Source organism: Corvus cornix, chromosome 6 (assembly GCF_000738735.6).
Source record: "Corvus cornix cornix isolate S_Up_H32 chromosome 6, ASM73873v5, whole genome shotgun sequence".
NCBI classification, from domain to species: domain Eukaryota; kingdom Metazoa; phylum Chordata; class Aves; order Passeriformes; family Corvidae; genus Corvus; species Corvus cornix.
The window spans coordinates 26,711,718-26,727,926 of NC_046336.1; the positions used below are offsets into that span (position 1 = coordinate 26,711,718).

General features: G+C 48.6%; 2 protein-coding genes across 5 annotated transcripts in view; one reads left to right on the forward strand and one right to left on the reverse strand.

Moving 5' to 3' along the window:
* CDHR1 (cadherin related family member 1) overlaps nt 1-7,612 on the forward strand; it is a 45,593-nt gene extending 37,981 nt beyond the window's left edge. For 3 of the 4 annotated variants that reach the window (XM_019286613.3, XM_019286612.3, XM_010400874.4), the window contains one exon: nt 4,840-7,612. In XM_019286613.3, the coding sequence (XP_019142158.1) occupies nt 4,840-5,391 (552 nt within the window). In that variant the 3' untranslated portion in view covers nt 5,392-7,612. Of the gene's footprint in view, nt 1-4,056 lie in introns of all 4 variants that reach the window. The other variant, XM_019286614.3, reaches the window with a different exon arrangement.
* Nucleotides 7,613-8,948: 1,336 nt separating this feature from the next.
* LRIT2 (leucine rich repeat, Ig-like and transmembrane domains 2) lies at nt 8,949-13,940 on the reverse strand. The gene is made up of 3 exons (XM_019286518.2): nt 13,693-13,940; nt 12,521-13,302; nt 8,949-11,087 (listed from the first exon to the last, which is right to left on the reverse strand). The coding sequence occupies exons 1-3, from the start codon at nt 13,800-13,802 to the stop codon at nt 10,279-10,281; spliced, it is 1,701 nt and encodes a 566-aa protein (XP_019142063.2). The 5' UTR covers nt 13,803-13,940; the 3' UTR covers nt 8,949-10,278.
* Between the last annotated feature and the right edge of the window lie 2,269 nt (nt 13,941-16,209).

The following is a 16,209-nucleotide window of genomic DNA, read 5'->3' on the forward strand; positions in this document are numbered from 1 at the left end:
GTCCCAACAGAGAGTCTGAGATAGCAGAAGAGTAGGTCTCTTCAGCAAGATCTGGGCTACTAATCTGGTGTCACATCCTCTGTAACCTTTTGTACATCTCCATTACTTCTTCCATTGCTTGCAACAATTTGGGTTGGTTGGGTTGGGTTTTTTTATCCCATAGCACCACATCTTTTTTGCAGAAACAGATTTTACTTTGCATGTATGTGAGATGCAGTGCCAGTGTCCAAAACCCTTGGTCACTCCCTGTGTCCCAGGACAGCACAGTCACTGCTAACACTTTGTGAATATCCCTACCTCTTCATGTAGGGATATTGCATACACACACCTTCTCTCTTTCTCTGAGGCTGCTACAAATGTGCATTTCATCCCTCTGTGCTCCAGCTGTTCAAAGGCTCTTATTTCGCTGTTTGGTGGACATTCATGTATTACTGATTTTGATAAGGAGGATATTTTTGAATGCATCCTCTAGAGGTTTCCTGCAGTGTTAATCACAGTAAGTAATTAAACAGGCATATTTTCTGATTAAGGTTTACCATTGCAATTAGCACAAGTCTGTGCTCTTCAAGATGGATGGCTTGTGGCTAAGTTCAGCAGTATTGCACATCAAAAGGGCCTTCTTCTCTTGGAATAATACAGTGCTAAAAAAATCCAAAGGCCTTTTAATTTAACCGAGTCTGATTTAATGGAAATTGGTATTGAGGGGCATCTGTTAATATCCTATCCTTTCACAATAAATAAAACATATCTTTTCACAGAATAAAAAACATACGCTGGAAAAGCTAGTCTTTTCCATCCATATGTCTCACTCAGAAATCTATTCCTGCTGCCTGAGATTTTCAGAGAAGGCTGATTCCCACTTCTGACCCTGAAGGTTGGCCTGATGGGGGCATCCCTCGGCCTCTTGATGACTCCATTGAGGTTCTGCAAATGTAGAGGGGGGGGTTATTTACACCTCTTCATGGACTGAGGCTTAGGTCCATATTTAGACAGCATAATCTGTAGTTCTTGATAGCTTTGGCCACTCATTTAGACTTCTAAATATAGCTGGTGAGTCTCAGTTTTAGATTCTCCTAACTGAAAGGTTCGACAAAAATCTTTGAAGTAACATGGAGATCTTCTCCTTTCTCGTACTAACTGCAACCATGGGAACTGTTGTTGATGGTACTGAACAGCCCTTGCCACATTTGCAGAGCAGTAAGCCTCTTCTTTCCACAGTTCCATGGACTTAAAAAAAAGATGGGTTTGATTTGAGAACTCTTGCCTCGTGCTGGTGCCTGTATTGCAAAGTGATGCAAACACAGCCTTCATGTACAGTGATAGCACTGAGCTTTGGAATAAGCACTCCAGGGGCAGCTTGTGTTCTACCTCAGATCAGGAGTCACTTCTGCAGCAAATCTCCTCATCACCCCCACATACACATGTGGGATGGCCTGTGCCTCACATAGCTCCAAGCACACAAGGTGGACTTCTTTCAGAGGAAAATGTGTTTGGGGAGCACACCTGGTGTGCCTGCGCACTAACAGGCAGTCCCTCCCTGCAACCAGGCTAGAACAAAACCCCAGGAACACTGAATGTGGGGAAGTGGGCTCCTCAGAACCAGCTGGTTTATTTTACAGATGCACTTCCTCAAGTCCACGTAGCCCAAGTTGTCTGTGACACAACCATTGAATCATTTAAGATCGAGTCCAACTGTTAACCCAGCACTGCCAAGTCCATTACAAAACCATGTCCCTTAAGTGCCACATCTACAAATAATCTGCAATAGCTTGGGCTCTTAACAGGTTTGCCTAGGTAAACCTTAACAGGTTTACTTAGACTCCTAAATATAGCTGGTGAGCCTTAGCTGCTCTTGCGGTTGAACAGCTCAACCACATTCCTGTTGGGTCCAGCTTCTGGGTATTTGGCCCACGTGCTCTGCTCACTGCAGCCCATGCATTAGGAACGGCTCTTGAGAAGCTGCCAGAGCAAAAAAAAAAAAAAAAAAAAAACCAGCAGAGCATTATCTTCTGTGAGCAGTGGTATTTTAACTCCTTTGATGGCTGTTAAGAAAGAGAATGTTTCTTCCAGGTCCTGGCCTACAGAGATAGAACAGCTCTCATCATGTATCTGCTTTTATTTTATGTTTACCAGAAAAACCAGTACTCTTCAAAATGCAGCATGCCTTTTAGGAAAAAACAACAGCTTCAGCAATTGCAAAGTGGCACTATTTGTTGAGGCGCCTCTGTGGCACTGCTGGTAATCAACACAAGGACTTGAAGATGTTTTAAATGTGCACTTCCCATAAGTCCCTCTGCAGCCTGGCTAAGATGATGACATTCCTGGCTTGTATTGCAAGTTATTCCTTCTATTTATCCTGTCAGTGTCATGGCCATGACAAACAGAAACTCCCGCTGTGTGCTTACCAAATGCCTGATGTTTTTATGCAGAACAGTTGTTGTCCAAGGCTAGTTCCAGGTAAAGCTTTGTATAGTAGAGGTCAAGTAACTAGAATAGAGGCTGAACCAGCTGTTAATGGGTTTAGTTTTGGTATTAATCATCTCTTCAGCATTGAAATCTCTGAACAGATGCCAGACTTGCTGAGACCATGGGATTGAACAAAGCCAAATGCCAAAACTCTCCATACAATTTTCATCTGTTCTTACCTCTGCAGCCATAGCACACGGATAACATGTACTTCTGTCTAATCTCATTTCTTCAAGGTTTTCAAATACCTAGTCAAATACTCTTCAGCCATCAGTGCCTTCCTATAAAATAGATTTTGACAAAACTCATAGCAGGTGGACTCAGGTCATGTACTACTTAGCAGGGTTTATCTGACACTTAATTCATCTGACTTTCACATGAAGTTAAGTAAGCCAGGTTAGAATTTCTATCATCTGATGGGATTTAAGTACAAAAAAATCCATGTAATGCAGAACAGCAAAGCTGATGTGGATCTAAGCTCCACCAGCATTATGGGCTGCTTTGCTTTTGGTTTCTAGTTCAGGTCCACTCCTAATTAAATACTGGAAGAACTCTCTGCACAGCAAAATTATGAAAATTCATCCCTACCTGCCCGATGACAAGGTCTGTGAGTTTCACTAACATTTCTTTGCCCCTTTCTTGTTAGCAATGGGACACATTCAGGGTAGGAGAAGAGTGGGTTTGATAATGTGTTTGAGATAGGTTGTGAAAACACAGAAATGAAGACAAGGAGGTGTTTATTAGTTAATTTACATGCCCCAAGTTTATGGATGTGACATTAATGACAAGAGGTACTCTAAAGCACACTCAGGGATACTTTCAGTCATCTTCCTCCAGAGACTGGGGAGGGCAAAGAGATGGGTGTCCTAGTTTAGAGTCATACAGGGAAATCCATCTGATCTACAAGTCAGAGGTTCAAGTTCAAGCTAGTCACAAGGCTCTCCTTATACACACTGTCTTTGATATCTATTTTAGCATATGGTGACTACTGCTCCAGAGGTGTCCTTTTCACCACATTGACCAAAAGCGTAGAGCTTAGAGCTCTCACTAAAACACAGATCACCTGTTACTAGACATGCAAAGTTTGGGTGAGGATTCCCCCATGGAGCACAGTGGGTAGCCCTGTCTTTCTGCAGCCACACGTCACTTTATGACCAACCCTCAGTAAACAAACCTGCATGTGAATGTGCCATTTCTGAAGGATCTCCTGGCCTTGCATAGCACTACTGTCTCTTCAGATACCACCTGTATTCACAATGAACTTCTCTTGGAAATGTAGTCCAAGGATGGACTACCACGCCCTGAATAAGGGTGATCTATGTGCCATGCCTCTACCCTTTATTCCCCAATCAGCCAGGTGTTTATATGTGCTTCCTAACTTCCTTTTACTGTTTCTGGATTCAGTTCAACATCATTGCAGCTGCCTCCTCTCCTGTGCCTAGTTCAACACGTAGCTCCCTTTATTTTATAGGCTCTCTATCCTGTACACATTTCAGCCTAGTTCCCCAGCTGTACTTATAATAGATACTGGCCTCTTTCAAATATAACCACGTGAGGGTTGACCATTTCTCTTATTTTTGATATTTCCAGATCAAGTCCAGGGTAAAATCCTATATTTTAGGCCTCAAGAAGCGTCCATGGACAATATATGGAATATGCATGAGTGGCGTCCTTTCCACCATTTCTGTTACAATGGTGATCTCCACCATCATGTACTGGAAAAGTGTGAAAAGATCCAAGCTCCATCCACAGGGCAAAATCCGCAAAATTATACGGGGACCTCCAAGACGCACAGTGTGCTAAGCTGGGAAGTGAACTGGCCATTCATTTGTCCTTAATATGCCATATGTAGCTTATGTCATTGCTGATTTCTTTTCTTTCTACAAACAAAGCTCTTTAGCTCCACTTATCTCCCCTACCTCAAAGAGTTTTGTTATGTCTGTAAAAGAGTACTGGAAAACAGAATGCAGCACGTATCTGCTAACTACTCATTTGTACACTGACATTTTATAAACAGAAGTTTTCCCCTAATCCTTTTCAATGCCATGCTCAGTAATTGAGCCAATTATTTTCTTGCTCCATTCTTGCAAGTTAAACACTATGGTGACATGCAGGAATCTGTCCTAATTTGGTGGCAATACTTCTGTAAGCTTTTGTGTTCAAGTCATCTACCTCAGAGTACTATAATGTTTGCCCAGTCTCCAGCCCCATCTAAATTCTCCACCCCTGCACTGGCTCTGTGACTCTCATATTTTTTTAGAGACAACTTCCATCCATCAGTTCTGCTTGTAACATATTTTGGACAAATGAAATTTCTGGGTCACTGTCTGTCCCTTAGAGTAAGTCATGTGTTTTCTTTGTACTCCTTTACAGACTCTTCACAAAGGGCCTATGGCCGCCTTTTTGATGCAAACTAAAGATAACCCCATGAAAGCCTTAGGAGTGCTAGCTGGTGTCATGGGCATAATGGTGCTGATAACTATCATGATCTCTACTGCCATGTTCTGGCGCAACAAGCGGTCCAACAAAGTCATGCCAGTGAGAAGGATCATAAAAAAGAGGCAGATGCCACCATCCCGGACAGTCAGGATGGAGTGGCTGAAGTTCAAGAGGCCCAGCAATGCTGCAGAGAAGTTTGTCATTGAAGAGGAGGTCAAGAGCCTACACAATGAGAACAGCAACAACAACATCCAGGTTGTCCCTGTGCCACCGGCATCCCCCCTGCCCCCGCCACCCCCCGCCCTGGCTCCCAGGAGCGATGCCCCAGGGTGGCGGGTGCCAACTGTGTCTGGCTCCCTCACTCCCAAGCATGTAATCAAGCCACAGAAGAACAAATGTCACGGCAGCACCCACAATGCCCTCGTGTCAGAGCTCAAAATGAGATTTGAGAAGAGAAATGCAGCTTTTGGGGAGCCCCACATCTAGGTGCTCTCTACAGCCCCCAGAGACTGCAGACTGTGGCTAGGCATGGATGTTTTTATGTGCTGTCTCTTTCCCGTGTGTGTCAGCACCCCGTGAACCAGAGCAGCTTCTCGCTGTGATAGCCACCCCTCACCCTCTGCAAGTACCACGTGCTACAGAGTCACCCCACCTGCAGAAGCGCTGCACTCCGGGTCCAGTCGCGACTGCATTTCCTTCAGCCGTGCAGCTGTGCCTGACCACAGTGCTGAGTGCGCCAGCCACAGTCTCCCCAAGTGTACAGGGCTCCAAGTTGCCCCTGGTTTGGAGGTGTCTACCCAGAGTTTGGGTTTTCAAACAAGATGCTGTGCAGCCAAGGACCTGGGGGATGCTGCTTCTGACCTGGTCTGGCAGGTGGGTTTGAGGTGTCCGAAAATCCATCACTTTAAACCCCAGGCCCACTTTTGAAGACATTGGCCTGGCTGTGGCAGTAGCACTGACTCGAGGTGCAGGTCTCCTACAGCAGTGACACTCTCCTGTCCCCAGAGCACAGTGTGCTTTGCAGCAGCTGGCGGAGCGATGTGCTCGTGGCCTGAGTACCTTCATTCCCAAAAGGTAAGCGGGCAGGCTTGGAGAAGTTCTTCATTTTCCTGCAGCTTATGCTGGGTTTTGCCAGAGCACATCGACATGATGCTGTGCTTTGCTTCTGCCCTGGACTGGCCTGCTGAGGAGGGACAGGAGGGACACTTCAGCCTTCCCTGGACCAGCGGGGGCAAGATTTGAGCACAGAAGTTCAATAGCAACGCTCACTCAGCACTGCCTCCTTCTGACACGGCGCCCCAAAAAAGCGGGAGCCCAGCAGGAGAAGGACATGAACAAAAACACAGGGAAGACAAGGTAAAACTGAGAGGCAAATGATAACTGGAACGTAGAGACAAGTGCTAGAAAGTTGCATATGTTGGTCAGGGAAGTGTCTGGAAAGATCATGTGGTGTTGTACACTGCTAGCAGAAGGTGTCAAGGAATATATTCCATCACCTCTCCTGGCTTGTTTCAGGAACTGATGTGTGCAAAAGGAGGTTTCCATAAAATATTCTGTTTTTCCTTATCAGAATTTTTGAGTGAATTACGCAACAGTTAATGGGAGGGGATTGGGAGGGCAGCTGACAGGTTTTTTTCCTGTTACGTGACAGTAAAAAGGCACCGAGAGCAGAGCACTTTTTTCACTGGATCTATCCCACAGATTCCCCCTCATGTTTGTTTCTGAGGGGATGTTTTTCAGCTGGGCCTGGCTGTTTGCCATCCCCTGGGGAGAAGGCAGCACCGAACACGCTGGCTGGGGAGCAGCACCCTCTCTCTGAGCCCCGGCCCTGCAGAGAAGCTGTGCTGTCGTGGTACCAGGAACATCAAGATGGGGAGCAAACCTGACAGGACACACCGTGTTGATTCAAGGGGTTCATGAGACCTCTCCAGCTGTCATTTCAGTTGAACAGCAGACCTGGCCCTCAGGATCTCCTCTCCAGTAGCTGAAATAATTCCCTTTTTTGCACCAGGACTTCATCAGTTTAGGGGATAGCTGGTTGAACAAGAAATTACCCACTTACAAGGAAAATCTTGTCTTTTTTAACTTCAGTTCAATCTGCCTAGAAGCCAGAGGGCTCATGGCTCATGTCACCCATGAGCTGAGCCAGCAGCTGTAGCCAAGAGGTGCAGCAGAGTCCCAGCTGGGGGCCATGGTAGCAGCACTGCTCCCAGAGCCTCTCCTGTCACACCTCTCTTTTTCTCCACTGTTTTCTTGCTTATCCTTCCCCCTGGGGCACTGTGGTGGGAGGCCCAGGTTCTCACCTGTCCAATCACCTCATCTTTGTCCCGTGGCCATAAGTTGGCCGGAGGGAGGGGACATGCAGCCCCTGATCCCACTCCTGCTGCCCTGTGCAAGGACCCACCTTCTGCTGGCAGAGTGTCCGCAGGTTCTGCAATGTTCCCCAAAGATTCATTCCCTGTACCACTGTCTTCCCAGTGTTGTGTTATTGCTGGTATTCAGTTTTCATTCTCTAATGAGGAAAGCCTATAAAGACCATTCAATTAAGTGAGATTTAACAGGAATTACAAGCTTATAGTTTTAGAGATTATATTTAAAAGGCAATAAAGATGTTTTATTACTATGTTGTGAGACTCTTTCCCAGTTACTCTGTATTTCAACTTCAAGGAGTTTTTTTAATAAATAAATTTTTTAAAAATCTGCAAAAGGTGCTTCTGTGCATGGTGTGCTTCTGCTGGCAACGATGCCTTGTCATTGCCTGTTACGTGACCAGACAGGCACAGGCAGCCTGGCGGCTTTATAGGACGACCAAATGGACCCTTCTGCAGGCTGCAGGTCAGCAGAGGGGCTGTGTGGATTTTGGACACCACCAGGCTGGAAGGAGAGGAGGTGAGAAGCGGGATGCCATTGGCACAGGCCATGGGCAGGGTCACAGAGAGCCTCTGGCCAAGCTCCCGTCATGCAGCCCACTGCAGCACAGCCCCGGGGGCAGGAAGGAGCAGGTTCAGTCTGATGCCAGTGTCCAGAGTCCGCGATTTGTTATGAACTACCTCCACGTGGTCCTCCAGGGGATGTTTTGTCTTTCCCTGGCTGTTTCCTCACAGTGATTCAGCAGCTCTCTCTGGTCTCTACAGTGTGCTGTTGTCCCTCCCTATTGACTAGGGTGGAAGAAGGTCGGTCATGCTTTGTTTTTTCCGCCCCCTCACCCACGGCCCCACACTGGTCTTCAAGCAGCATCAGCTCTTGCTTCACTGTTCACACTGCTTAACTGTGTCTGTGGGTGGCTTTCCCAGGACAAGGTTTTCCTGCTTGGCCAGCTGCTTCTGCCCCTTCCTCACCACTCTAGACCGCCGTGACCTGTGCTGTAGCTACCCGGCCCCCTCCATCCCTGCAGCCAAACCCCGGAGCTCCTTGGAATCCAGGTGTCCTGGGGTGACGTTATGAAGCCGCTTTATTCCTTACCCGTCCGCTCCGTGCCCAAGGCCGCTGTGCCTTTGAGCTGGGCCGGGGCCGGGCGGAGCCAGGGCCGGGTGCGGGGCCTTTGAACGGCTCAGCCCAGCGGCTCGGGGGCTGCGGGGCTCGGCAGGGAGTGCCCGGGAGCGCTGTGCTGCTTTTCTGGGATTCCTTTGTGTTCCAGCCAGCTGGGAAAAGGTTCTGTTGGTTTTCTTGTTCTTTTTTCCCTTTCCTTCCCCTTGCCTCACTGCCTCCCTTCCCTCCTCGCCGGTCCGGGGAGCCTGCAGGGGCGGCCCCAGCGGGCCCGCGGGATGGCCCCGGCTGGTCCGAGCCCGCGTGTCTGTTCCCTCTCTGGGAATTTGCTGTATTTTGAGGGGGTTTTTTATCCTGTTCTACTCTGTTTTGTTCGTGTGTTAATAAACAGTTTGGTTTCTTTTTCCCACTTTCACTCCTTGTGACCCATTTGTCTCATTGATGGAGAAAAACTCAGTCCGGAGTGTTTCCTCCTGAAGTTTTGTCTCAAAAACCGAGACACCAGGTTTCTTTGCAATTTGTAAGTGTAAAAGGCCAGAGATGAAGCAGAGGACCTCTGTATTCTGAAAATCTGTCATGTTTATTGCTTTGACACTAAAAGACTGACAAGACTAGGAAGTCCTGTAAAGTATTAACAGCAAGTCAGCAGTGACAAAACAAAGCTCTGTTCAAAAGCTGGGCAGTACGGTACAGCAGAAGGAGGCGCTGGGGGAGGAATCATAGCCCCTGAGGAGAGACAGCATGGAAAACACACACCAAAACCCAAAATACAATTAGAAAGCCAAGCTACTACAGCATGAAGCTCACAATAGGCTCTATCTCTGCTTACAGCTGGGGTGTCTACTCTAGATTTTTCTTTTAAATCTGTAACACATATAACAAGAGCTGTGGATCTATGGGCCACATGCTTTGGTTGTGCTGGAAAGCATGAGGTCAAAAAAAGAAAAATAGTAAGTCACATGTCCTCAGACCCCTGAGAATCACAGCACTGAGCTGCTCCACAAGCAGGAGGCAGTCACATGTGTCTTTGGGCTTTTTTGCCTCTGGCAAAGAGGAGAGCTTTGGTTTCAAAGCAGCAGGATGGGCAGGCACTTGTCTGCATTTAGGGAATGTGCCTGGCTTGCATCTTCAGCTCCCAACCCCCTGCTCCACTGTGTTCTCTGCCTCTGCCCACTTGTCCCACCAGCCTGCTTCAAGCACTTGCCCTTTTCCTGTTTGTGGTACAACCAAAGCTGTCAATCTCTTAGGGCTGCGTAAACCTTAAGGAGGAGTAAGAAAGAAAATGCAAAACAAACAAAAAAACCCACCCCCAAAACCAACACCTCTGGTCAAAATAATTTTTTCTCCAAGTAAAATAAAATCTCTCCATCGTGTTGACCCAATCCTCCCCACCACTTGTTGTTGCTGGGCTGTGACCACAGCCGTGCCCAGCTCCCCTGTCCGTTCCCTGGAGCTGGCACACAGAGAAGCTGGCACCTGGCAGAGCTGCAGACACACATAAACAGCTAAAGACACACCTGTGTGGGTGAGTGAGGGGACACCTCTGGCCTTTGGCCACAAGCATTAGTATTGGTTCGGGGGTTGTTTTTTTGTCAGTGCTGCTTTGCTTGGTGTGTCAGTGTGCGTTGCTCCACGACAGTCCTGCGGGGGAAGCCCGGGGCTACGGAGGCACAGCTCCACACCTGTGGCCGGACAGCCCGGGCACCTCCATTCCCAGGGCTCCCCAAGCCTGCCGCAAATACTGGCGGTGCGCCCGCCGTGCCCCGAGCCCTCGCAGCCCAGAGCCGCCCAGGCGCGGCCCTTCGAGAACAGCAGCACCCGCTGCGACCCGAGCGGGCGTGTGGAAGGTGCCGCGGCGGCCGCGCCCTCAGGGCGGGCAGGGCCGGGCTAGTAGAGGTCGGCGCTGTTCCTGTGGGGCGGCCGCGCCTTGTCGGGCTCCTCGCGGGCCGGAGGCCGTCGTGCGCCGCGGCCGCCGTCGGGGCGGCAGAGCCCGTCCTCGCTGCCGGCGGGCAGGCTGTCCAGCGTGCTCTCCTTGCTGCCCGCGGCCTGCGCCGAGCCCCCGCGGCGGCGGCGCGGGCAGGCGCTGGGGCAGCGGGCTAGGCAGCCGGGCAGCGCCTCGGCCGTGCAGGCGTACATGCCGGCCGGCACGGCCAGCACCATGGCGCACACGATGACCACGATGTGGATGAGCTTCTCTCGCTGCTCCATCTGGCTGACGTCGCTGCCCGTGACGAAGACGACGCACTGGCCCTTGCGGGGAGCCTGGTTGCGCACGGCCACGCACACCTCGTACTTGGTGGCGGGCAGCAGGTCGGTCACCGAGTAGGTGTTGACCCCGGGCCCGATGTAGATGGTGTCCTTCTGGGCGGCGTCGTAGCGGCCCACCAGGAGGGTGTACCAGGTCTCCCCCGGCTCCGCCGCCGCCGCCGCCGCGAACCACTCCAGGGTGATGCCGTAGACCGTCTGCTTGGCGATGCGCACTTCCACGTGAGCACCCGGCTCCGCGGGGGCCATGGGCGCCCAGCCGCGGGGGGTGGTGGACGCCCACGGGGCCACCACGCGGAGGTTGATGGCCACCGAGGCGTTGCCCAGGAAGTTTGCGGCGGTGCAGGTGTAGTTGCCGGCGTCTGCTGGCCGTGCGGCCGGGATCAGCAGCTCCGAGCGCACGGTGTCCTCGCTGATGGGCTCCATGGTCACTGCGGGCAGAGGTGAGGGGGTCAGCAGGGGGCCACCGTGCCCTGGGGCAGCCCCAAGGCCGGTGTGGGATGGGGCCCCCTCAGGACCCGCCCTGCCCAGGGAGAAAGGAAGAGGGGCACAGGAATGTGCCAGACCCCACTGAGATGGCAGCGAAGTGTTGGCTTGTTGGCTGTCTGAAAGGCAAGAAACGCATTGGGACACCCAAGCATGGGAGACATGGAGTGTGTCTGACCTGTGTCCCAGTACAAGCAGCTGGGGAAGCTGCTGTGGGCAGAGGCCGAGCTGCCCATCTGCCCATCAGCATTCTTAGGTCAGGGCAAACCAGGAGAGGCATTGAGGAGATACAGCTACATTTTGGGCACACATTCCATCCTCTGTTAGGATTAAAAATGTCAGTCTCAAGAGGCTCTGCCCAACATAGGTGTATGAAGACAGGAAGTGTTGGGCTGGAAGTGAAACACAGTTTTAAGAACAGTATGAAACCCGGTCATCTACCCAAACAGAGGTGTGTGGCTGTGGTTGAGAAAAACTTGTATGTAATTAATCAGCATGTGCTTGTAGAAAGACACACAAGTGCTGCTACAGCGCTGCAACTGAAGCAAATATCAGCCCAGGATTAAGGGCTAATGCTATCCTAGTTAGCTTATTAGGAACACACAGAACCTGTGTGCTGGCTGCCTGTATGCCTTATTACCTTACCTGATGAAAATAGCAACTTGTCCTATTGAAGGCTCTTAGTAAAAATAAATGTGAGGGAGAACAGATTGGGAGGAAGAGGAAAAGGTGTCATATTACAACGCCTTTGCTAAAGTATATAAATAAGCGAGACTTCAGGAAAACAACCACCTCAGTTTTCAGTTGGTAGAACATGAGTGAACACACAGGAAACAGGTCTGCACAGTTTTGTGTTTTGGGTGGTATTTCTTGAGGGAATACATGGGAATAGTATAGGAACATACAAGTCTGTGTTTATGTGTGTGGGCTCATACAAACCCACTTTAATGCAAATATAATTATACAGAGTGTTTCATATATATATGTAGAATATATACTACATATACATGCATATTTAGATAACTATGTATTTATTAAACATGTACAACTAATACAGGATTCGTAGCTCCTACATCATGTGTCATGAGGAAAGAGCTGCTACTTAAAATCCACAAGTAACATAATTGGGTAAAAATGAGGCCACGCTCCTTTCATCTTTGACTGATATCCTGCATGAAGCAGCTCTTCTTATGCTGGTCAGATGTGCTTAGATGCACAGGATGATTAAGATCACTTGGATTATTGCAACCACAATAACTGGTACTCTAAAGGGGCTGGGTTGCTGTGGTGACTGTGATGGCCTGCAGACCTACATAAGTAGAATAGCACAGCATAAATTTTTAATTTTAAAAAAAAGAAGAAAAAAAGCTTTGCTTACCATTAAATGCCCTTAAAAGTTTGAGTGCATAGGTCCACCAGACAGCTGGGGAAGGGCTGGCTCGCACAAAGCAGGTCAGGGTGATGTTTAACCCTGCTGGGACTGTCAGGTTGGTATCAAGGGCTGAGGTCAGGGGCTTTGTGCAGCTGTTAAGCTCCACTTCATGAAAAAACTTCCCTGACCTGAATTTCGGGCCTGAGCAAGTTAAATAGGAATTCATCAGAATAATAGGTGGGCCCACAGACTTGATAAACTGGACAAATCCCCGCAGGCGACAGTCACAAATCCAGGGGTTGTCATGGAGGGCCAGGACGGCATTGGAAATAGCTTCTAGCGGCCCCTCTGTCCTCTGGCTTCTCTGGTAGACGGGCCAGTTGTAGAAGACCTCCCTGGATATGATGGTAAGCTGATTTGAAGATAGATCTAAGTAGGTCAGGTTGGGCAGATAGCGGAGTGCGTGTTCGGGAAGGACGTCCAGCCGGTTGTGCTTCAGATCCAGGATTTTCAGAGTCGGGGTGTCTTGAAATGCTGTCCATGGCACCGAACTTAATTTGTTCCCTTGCAAGCGCAGCTCCTTCAGAGCTGGCAGATATTCCAGGCTCTTGATGTGCATCACTGTGATGTTGTTAAAATTGAGCCAGAGATACTCCAAGGCACTAACGTTCTCAAAAGACCCCCGAGGCAATTCTGTTAGGTGAGAATTCTCTATTCTAATTCTCCGGATGTCCTGAGGGATGTTTGGAGGGATCTGCCTGAGCAGTGCAGACATGCAGAGCAAACTCCTAGGGAGGAAACCAGAAAATTTTCCAGGTCACACACCACATTTGAGGCCAATAAACCAGTTCCCCATGCAGGTCTACAGGCACTTGAATAATTATAAGGTATTGTATATAGGGCATGCATAAGCCATCCGTCCATCCTTCCCTGGGGTTTACACCAATTTTTCCATAAAGAACGCAATTAAGTCATAAAAATGGCTATGTGTGTAACTACATATGTCAGGGAAATAAGAGAAATCTCATTCTATGGTCAAGATAGTACAATTCAAGTATTAGAGGTGGCACTCCATGCATCAGTCTGCTTGGTTTTGGTGCTCACAGCATCCGCAAGCTCCTGTTGGGGCTGTCTGAGCCTCTTCACTGGTGCTACAACAGGGGTAACAGTGTTCTTACCTTCCAAAGCTGTCCTGAGAACAAGAACATCCTGTGATGCAAGATGAAACAGATGGGTTTATCTTGTGGAAGGCCAGAAGAAGAAGAAAAATATGACAGATAGGGTCCATATTCTCCTTTAAGAAAGCACTGTGCAGGGGTTTGCACCAAACACACCAACAGCCTCCAAGAAGCAAATCCTATTAGCTGTAATCTTCCTTGACGCAGAAATAAATCCTGCTGGGGACCCAGCCCTAAGGAAGACATGTACTGGGGCTCTCAGTCTGTGTCCAAGTGCTAAAAATCACCCCCAGGACCACTCTTGGCGTTTATCCTCCAGCTGAGGGGATTGTGACAGACATATTTATTTGGTTGGGAATATGAAGATGGATCCAAAACCACTTCTTTTGCCAAGCCCTTGCAAGTAATTAACCAGGCCAAGTTGTTTTTTTTTTCTTTTTAATTACAAGGGATCTGTCTCTATCTCCTGTATTTTAATGGCATTTATCAAGGCAGAAAGCCACAGTAAGGGCCAGATTTCACAGCTGTAATTTGCCATCGTGCCTAATGGCACAATCCATCCTCCTCCCAAATCCTGCCCACAGCACTGTGCAGGGTGTGTTCTGCTCGTGGTGAGCACAAAACCTGCTCTCCAGTCTAGGATGTTACGGCATGGAAGCATAATTATGATGCCTTTTTCCTCTGAAATGAGCTCAGTTCTTACACACTGGTAGTGAAAATGGCAACATAGCTGTGGCCAGTCCATGGGTTTCTCTGAGAAGAGTATCTCGGAAGCCAACCTCTTACGTATAAATATAAAATTTCAGTGCTATTCTCTGGCTTCCCTCATAAGATACGTGCCAGCTGCCTTTCAGTCCTCTTGAAAATTTAAGCTGTTCTGAGAAGGGGTTTTGGGTAACCAAATTTACTGATCTCTTTTAATCCAAAATAGCAGGTTTCAGCTATGCTTTCCAAGGAGTTTTGTGTTCTCCTGGGGCCATCTAGTGTGGATGGGCTTCACTACAGCCTGCACAGGAGCATGCCTGGGAAAAGGGCTGCACCTCACTGCCCATGTGTGTGACACTGGGTCACAAAGCAAGATTAGCCTGAACCTACTTAACCTCCAACCTATGGGACCAGGATAGAAAAATATTTATAGTGTGGGGGCTTAGAGCTATATGTGGCTCTCAGGGTTGTGCTGCTGTCAGCCTGCAGAAGACATAGGCTAGATTCTGCAGTGTTTAAATTGACAGGAGCTTTTATTTCATGGCAGATCAGCGAAATGAACTGGTAGGGAAGCTTCTGGGGACTGGTACAGTGCTCTGTTTCTGTCCCCCATGTACAGGGAGCAGACCACAAGAACTGGGCCTGTGGGGATGCTGTTGCTGGCAGTGCCTCACATCTAACCAGAGGCATACGGGATTTTTATAGTTTGGGTTTTTTAACTGAAATATTCCTTATTTGTCCATGGTGCAATATTTGATTTTTCAACGACTGCCCTACATTTAAACGTGTCAGTGAGCCGGGAGTGAAGGAAAGGCTGCTGCTGGTCTGTAGCACAGCAGATGCAGCGGCTGTAAATCCCCCAATAGGAGGGTGGTGGCTGCTGAGGAGTTTCTTGGTGAAGCTGCTGCTCTTGCACTACAGCTCCTGTCACCTGGGACACTCACTCCTGCACTTTCCACGTAACCAAAGCAGTAGAGGGGACGCCCATTAGCAGGGCTGGCTGGCTAAACTGAGGGTGTTGCAGGAGCAACAGTGGCAGCTGCCATGGGAGGGTGAGTCCTTCCCTGTCATCCATCAGCCACTGGAGCACTCAGGGGCCCCCCCCACTCCCACCCAGCAAATGCCACAGTCACCAGTGCCTTCTTCTGTGGTTTGCCATGAAAATATTCCCTAATAAAACAATTTTTTTATTATTTTATTATAATAATTTAATATTTTTACAGTTTACAATAATAATATAATATAATTTTACAATGGCAAGATAATATAAAATAAAATAATATAAAACAAAATAATAAGTAACATAGTTCAGTATAATATATACTAGTATAAGTTAATAATAATACAATGAAGTAAATAATACAAAATAATTTTGCTATAATAAAGGTATGTAATTTTACCCATTACGATAGGCAATAACAGTAACAAACCATTTATGGTGTAGTTAGTTAGAAAACTCCTGGGTGACAGGAGCAAATGCTGGAGTTTGCCCATGCTTGAGCTGCAGGGCCTGGGAGAAGAAAGTTTTCAGCAGAGGCAGAAGAAAATCAGTGCCTTGGTGTGTTTGGCTTTAGAGGTGATGGGACACCTCCTCGTGATGGGGGCTGAAGTCCCCCCAGATTGTTGGCTTGTTCAGTCATGCTGGACCGGTGGGATCCACAAGGGATGGAGACACCCATCAATGCCTGGGATTTGAGGCAGATGGGATCGCAAACTGCACCCATGGCACCAGGGAGGCCCTGGGTTGGGATGCTTTGGCTGTCCCAATGGCACCAGAAGGCGCCGCAGAAGGGATTCACCACCTTTAAGGTC